We start from the raw sequence: 5,525 nt of genomic DNA, 5'->3' as shown, positions 1-5,525 counted from the left end.
TATGACCAAGAAAGAAAATATGACATCAGAGCCTTTAATCCAAATCATATAACCAAGCATAGATAAATACATTTGCTACAGTAAGTGATTCAACATGAACCCACAAAAAATGCTAATGCACAGCTGATGTTTTTCAGATAGGTTTTGCAATAGATGAGAAAAGAAGCAGCTAATTTACTGATATGTCACATGATCAATGAACTGAGGTAGATTGTGTAAACTAATCATTAAAGAATGTTTTGTTTAGCTAATAAAACCCAATGAAGTTAATTTAATGCAACTTATGACACACTAGCTAGTTAGATAAGGTATTAAACATTGCTAGCTGTTTAGTGTCATAACTAGAAGGTTAAGGAGTAGTTAAAAATGAAGAACTAGTAGTTTCTCTTGTTAAATCCTTGTCTAGTTAGCGTGTGTTAAACTGCCACTAAGCAAAGTAGCTGTTTTAAAGACACAGAAACAAAAGCTATATACAACACCCAAGCTATTAGCAACACCTAAGCTATCAGCACTATAATCTAACAGTCACTAAACAGCGGATTTTAAACAACAAAATTGTTAGTGTGGTCAATTTAACTACCACTATAATGACTTCTCAGTTTTATATTAACCCGCTAGATATTTATACATTATACATATAATACATTATGATAAATGGCTTCTAGTTTATCTAGAAATGATCACAAATGTAGAGTGGAATTAAATGGACTTTAATAAGATGGAAACGTACAGAGAAACTCTTTCTACATTAACTACTTATGGTACCCAAGCTACACTAACCAGGGTGGGTTTCTCAAGTGTTGTTTTAAAGGTAATATCAAGAGGATGACCATGCCCATCCCAGCAACCTCTGCTGCCTTCATCCTTCCCGTTGTGCAAATAAAGTCAAGACCAGCAAAAAAAACCTATTTCCATATTTCTACACCTCATTTCTTGGATGTTGTGGCAGAGTACAGATCATGACACATACTGTAAGGCTAGTGTACTACAGAAACAGATGATTTTAAAATGACAAGATTTTCAGAGTAACAGTCTGCTCTGAGGTTTTACAAACTTTAATAATAATAACCTGTTACAGGTTTACATTTTACAGCTAAAATGATAAATATCAATAAAATTTTGCTAATCTGTAACCTCTTTGTTAATGTGAACACTTTCAAGGCTAGAGAGAATGCAGTGTTTACATGTATGAGTATGGAGTATCCGTAGCGTGTTTATGAATAGTTCTAGGCTTTTTGTTTCGGCGAGTGTGTCCGCGAGGCACTTCTCCGAAGGTGTAGCGTGGCATGAAGTTGGGGTTTGGAGGAGGAGCGGGGTAATGGCCTGCTCTATAATCAAACCAGGCACCCGGAGTAGGCATGGGTAGGAGAGGAGGTGGTCCCCTGAAAGATGGTGTAGGTAGTAAAGGAGGAGGAGCTCTGTGAGGGGGTGTGGGAAACCGAGGAGGTAGACAGGGTCTCGCATGGTTGTTGCTCCACCTCTGGTTGACAAACCTGATAAGGAGAAAAGCAGAGTTTCAGACACAGCTCGGATTAAACTCTCAGAAAGTAAAAGTAAAGCCAGCAAAATCTTAACGGTCTGTAACAAGCATGAAAGGGCACACATACTCAAAGTGATCCTGATAATCTTCTCTCCTCCTGAAAGAAGAGTGAGGTCCTATGACAGTTGAGTCATTCCTATTGTTTCTGGCTCCACCCTTAACAGGCTCCTGCTCTGGTTCGTCCATTCCATCATTACTACAGAACCAAGTGTTTAGCAGTATAAATCAGTGTGCCACAGTTTTGTGCTCTGCTTTTATTAAATCAAAATAGTTTTTTTTTCATAGTTCTAAATAAAACATTATTGATAATACCTGCGTTTTGGTCCTGATTTCAGATCCTCCAGGTAATTCTGCCGCTCTATAGAGTGACCACGTGCCTTGTTGAACACTGAAACAAACAAACAGAACCGAATAGATTTTTAATAATAGTCACAGTTATCAAAAAAAAAAAAAAAAAGTGGGCAATTTTTAGTTACAAAATAAAGTGCACTGAGTATCGTTTAGTGACATAAGAATGTTTAACTTAAAGGATTTATTTAGTTTTAACAATTCCAAGATACAACAGCGACTAAATAACAAACTTAATGAAACCAACAATACAGTTATACAGTACATGCTGAATAACAATCTTTATTTAGTGTTTAAAGTGAATGTTGCTGCTTTACCTCTAGATGACACTCACTTATTTGTTAACAGTTAGCTGTTAAAATTCTTTAAAAGATGTTAGCCACTTACGATCGATGGCTTCATGCGGTTCAACACCATCTACATCGATCAGGTATCTACAATCAAAAACACACACAGTTCTGAGCTGTTCCCTGCTCCTATAATATATAAACATGTCACAGAGTAAGCGTGAGAGGATCTCACACATCATTTATATGGTTGGATTCCATAATACATAAAATACACTTAAATACATACTTTTCATCTGCAAATGAGCTGGTGAACACAATGAGGTGTGACACACGTTCCTTAACATTCATTCAGAAGACAGCTGACTTTCAGGAGTTTGAAAAAGTTGCAGCAGCTGTGACATGCCTGAGAAGTAGCATGAGTTTGCCTTCATACTCTCAGTTTAGGGGCTCTTTTGTGCCATTAGCCATCAGATACATTATCCATCACAACAATGCCCAATACCTCTTACTGTCCCAAACTGTGTCCCAAACTGAGTTTCTCTCACATACACACCAGTTAATTATCATTCCACAGATGTTGAACATGTATATAATTAAATATATATAGCAATTTTACATGTACACTGTTTCATTTTGTTGTTTCGATTATTTGTATTATTTCTATTTATCTTATCCTTTTTTTTAAGTTTCACACGATTTCAAGACATCTAGGTTTTTCTTGCATTGCTGCATTAACCTGAATAGGGGGATTAATGCAGGTACAGAACTGATATAGCTCTCTCATCTCTGTGCCATTTAAAATTGGTAAGAAATCAATCTAAAAGCGAGATGATGCAACTGAATTGTGTCTGCATCAAAATATACTGCTATTGATCATCTCTTCATGCCTAGTCTGGGGTATAACCCACATCCACATATGTAATAACACATAAATACACACAAACCTACCTGCACACGAGGTATCCAGTTCGGTTTAGTCCGTGGGTGCAGTGAACTCCAATCAGCTTATCTGTGAACAAAGCAACACCGCAAATCAGTATGCATGGTTTATAACCATGTATTAACTTAGAGCATTTACATAGAGATCGGTTAAAAGTTAAAAGGGAAAAAAGCATGACTCTGTCACTCTATGAGCTACAAAAAACTGGGAACAGCTTCATTTTTGGCAAAAAAAATAAAACCCTTATAAAATTTTATCTAGTTTTTAAATTTTATGTAGAACAGGAGATTTACAGCATGGTGAAATTATTAAAATTAAAAAAAGTGAAAAAAAAAAAAAAGGTTATAATGTACTCTATATATAAGTGCACTCTGAATTTGCTATTTTTTTGTCACTTTCTGATTTAAACTCATCTGCAGAACGATATGTGAGCGAATGAGGGGAATGTGAACTCGCCACAGCAATAAATGCAAACACTTGACTCTGTTTCGTTGTCTTCCGAGTGCCTGTGTACTGATAACTGACTGAAAATTTGTGCTTTGTATGTTTGAATCCTTGCCACAGATCAGCTTTATTATTGTTATTATTCAATTCAATTCAATTCAAAGGGCACTTTATTATTATTATTATTATTATGTAAATGTACCATTGTTCTGATTATCATGCAGAAATCTTTTTACTGCCTTTTTAAAGCTCAGGATGGTGGAGTCACTCGGCACCTCATGCCCTGCTGTAAATATCTTCAGGTAGTGTAGTGTGTCTGGCAAATCCTGCCACACAAACACAAACATCCAAATGAACGGTAGTCATGTACCCATATATGAAAAAGTTACATCACTTGTAATCGTTTATAGACTTATAGTGGTTGGTATTTCTATGTGACATCTGCTACAGGAATTTTAGAAATGTATAAAAAAAAAGACAACACGGTGATACACCACTGAAAGTTGTGTGTTATCCTTTTAGGAAGTCGTCACCTTAACTCTGTGCTGTCGGTGGAACGAGCAGTGAAAATATTTCATTCCAAGCATTCCAGAGAAAGGTGTATGAACGTTTAAATGCGACATGGCTACATGACTTTTACAAGTTTTATATTAGGTTAATAAAAGCTTGTAGCTTTCGGTTTAACATCAGTCTGTTTGTGGGCACGCATTTATGGACATGGTGCTGGTCACCTGGGGCTGGTAGTAACGTGTGGTGAAAGTGAGATCAATGATAAGACCAAGTTCTTCACCCTCCTTCTTTAACACATCCATCAGTTCCAAAGGTCCAAACACTTCTGATTCATGCAGATGCCTGTGCAAAGCCTGGAAAAGAGAAATGAGGGTCACACCAGGTCAGCACAAGTGTATGTGTGAGAGAGAGACAGTGTGTGTGTGTGTGTGTGTCACCTGTTTTAAAGGTACTTTAAATGCAATGAAGCGCGTGCCTGGGATCTGTTTACCCACTGCTTTATAATCAGTCCATCTGTGGACAATATACACTGATGTCACTAAGACCACAAATATCTCACAGCTCCTCTGTACAAGTACATGACATGATAACTTACCTGTCTGGGATGGCACTTTTCTTTTTTGGACCCATGTTCTATACTAACTAGGACGATATTTCACACTAACTAACAATAACAGCTGCTTGGCCATACAACGCTGTCACTAAAAAAAAACCCGTGTGCGCATGCGCCAACTTTGCCGAGCACTAGCTAGCTTACGGCAATCTTTACAGTTTAACCTTAAAAAATAAGCATTTCTATTACTTTATATGTCACTCCGTATAAAAAAGTCCTTACGCTTTTAAATGAAACTCAATTTATATTAAAATAACGTGATCTAAACGTACGGAGAAACACTGTATTAGCTAAAAGCTAGCATTACCTCGCATCCTGAACCGACCGACACATACGAAGCAATGCCGTCATTCACCCTGTGCTTATGGCGCCCCTTGCGGGCCGGAGCCTGACAATGTTGATCTAAAGTATATATTTTGGGGAACTTTTTTGAGTTTTACAAATTGTCTATTGTCAAATTGAGTTTTAGAAATGTTTCTTAAAAAATAAAACAGAATAAAACGTTAATAAAACAGAATCACAACACGTGGTACATTTTTATGCAAAGAAAATTCTATATGCAAAGAGAAATAATTATATTGTACAAGAAAAAAGCATGGCTTATTATTTTATCAAAACTGAAAACCATTTCTAATGATAATATTCTTAAAAGTGCTTAAAGTATAAATGTGTTCTGAAGGAACATATATAATATTCACCATAAATATGTGTGTCTGTCTGTGAGTGTGTATGTGTGTCTGTCTGTTAGTGTGTGTCTGTCTGTTTGTGAGTGTATGTGTGTCTGTGAGTGTGTGTGTGAGTGTGTGTGTGTGTGTGTGTCTGTCTGTCTGTGAGTGTGTG

General features: G+C 36.7%; 1 protein-coding gene across 1 annotated transcript; it reads right to left on the bottom strand.

Moving 5' to 3' along the window:
* Positions 1 to 694: 694 nt before the first annotated feature.
* On the bottom strand, positions 695 to 5,045 carry dusp11 (dual specificity phosphatase 11 (RNA/RNP complex 1-interacting)). The gene is made up of 9 exons (XM_027140970.2): positions 4,668 to 5,045; positions 4,510 to 4,585; positions 4,294 to 4,425; positions 3,765 to 3,888; positions 3,127 to 3,187; positions 2,276 to 2,322; positions 1,853 to 1,928; positions 1,608 to 1,736; positions 695 to 1,493 (listed from the first exon to the last, which is right to left on the bottom strand). Exons 1-9 carry the CDS (start codon positions 4,700 to 4,702, stop codon positions 1,181 to 1,183), a joined length of 993 nt encoding a protein of 330 aa, XP_026996771.1. The 5' UTR covers positions 4,703 to 5,045; the 3' UTR covers positions 695 to 1,180.
* Between the last annotated feature and the right edge of the window lie 480 nt (positions 5,046 to 5,525).

This window comes from Tachysurus fulvidraco, chromosome 20 (assembly GCF_022655615.1).
Source record: "Tachysurus fulvidraco isolate hzauxx_2018 chromosome 20, HZAU_PFXX_2.0, whole genome shotgun sequence".
Taxonomy (NCBI): domain Eukaryota; kingdom Metazoa; phylum Chordata; class Actinopteri; order Siluriformes; family Bagridae; genus Tachysurus; species Tachysurus fulvidraco.
Note: the sequence above shows the minus strand (reverse complement) of the source record. Positions and strands in the feature narration are given on the sequence as shown.

Bases quoted from the DNA above. Each gene is read 5' to 3' on its own strand.
- dusp11 (XM_027140970.2), bottom strand. From the start codon at position 4,702: ATGGGTCCAAAAAAGAAAAGTGCCATCCCAGACAG. The intron at 3,188-3,764 runs GTACATTTACAT...CTTTGTTCACAG, and splicing joins GCATGATAATCAGAACAATG to ATAAGCTGATTGGAGTTCAC. The intron at 1,737-1,852 runs GTATTATCAATA...TTGGTTCTGTAG, and splicing joins AAATCAGGACCAAAACGCAG to TAATGATGGAATGGACGAAC.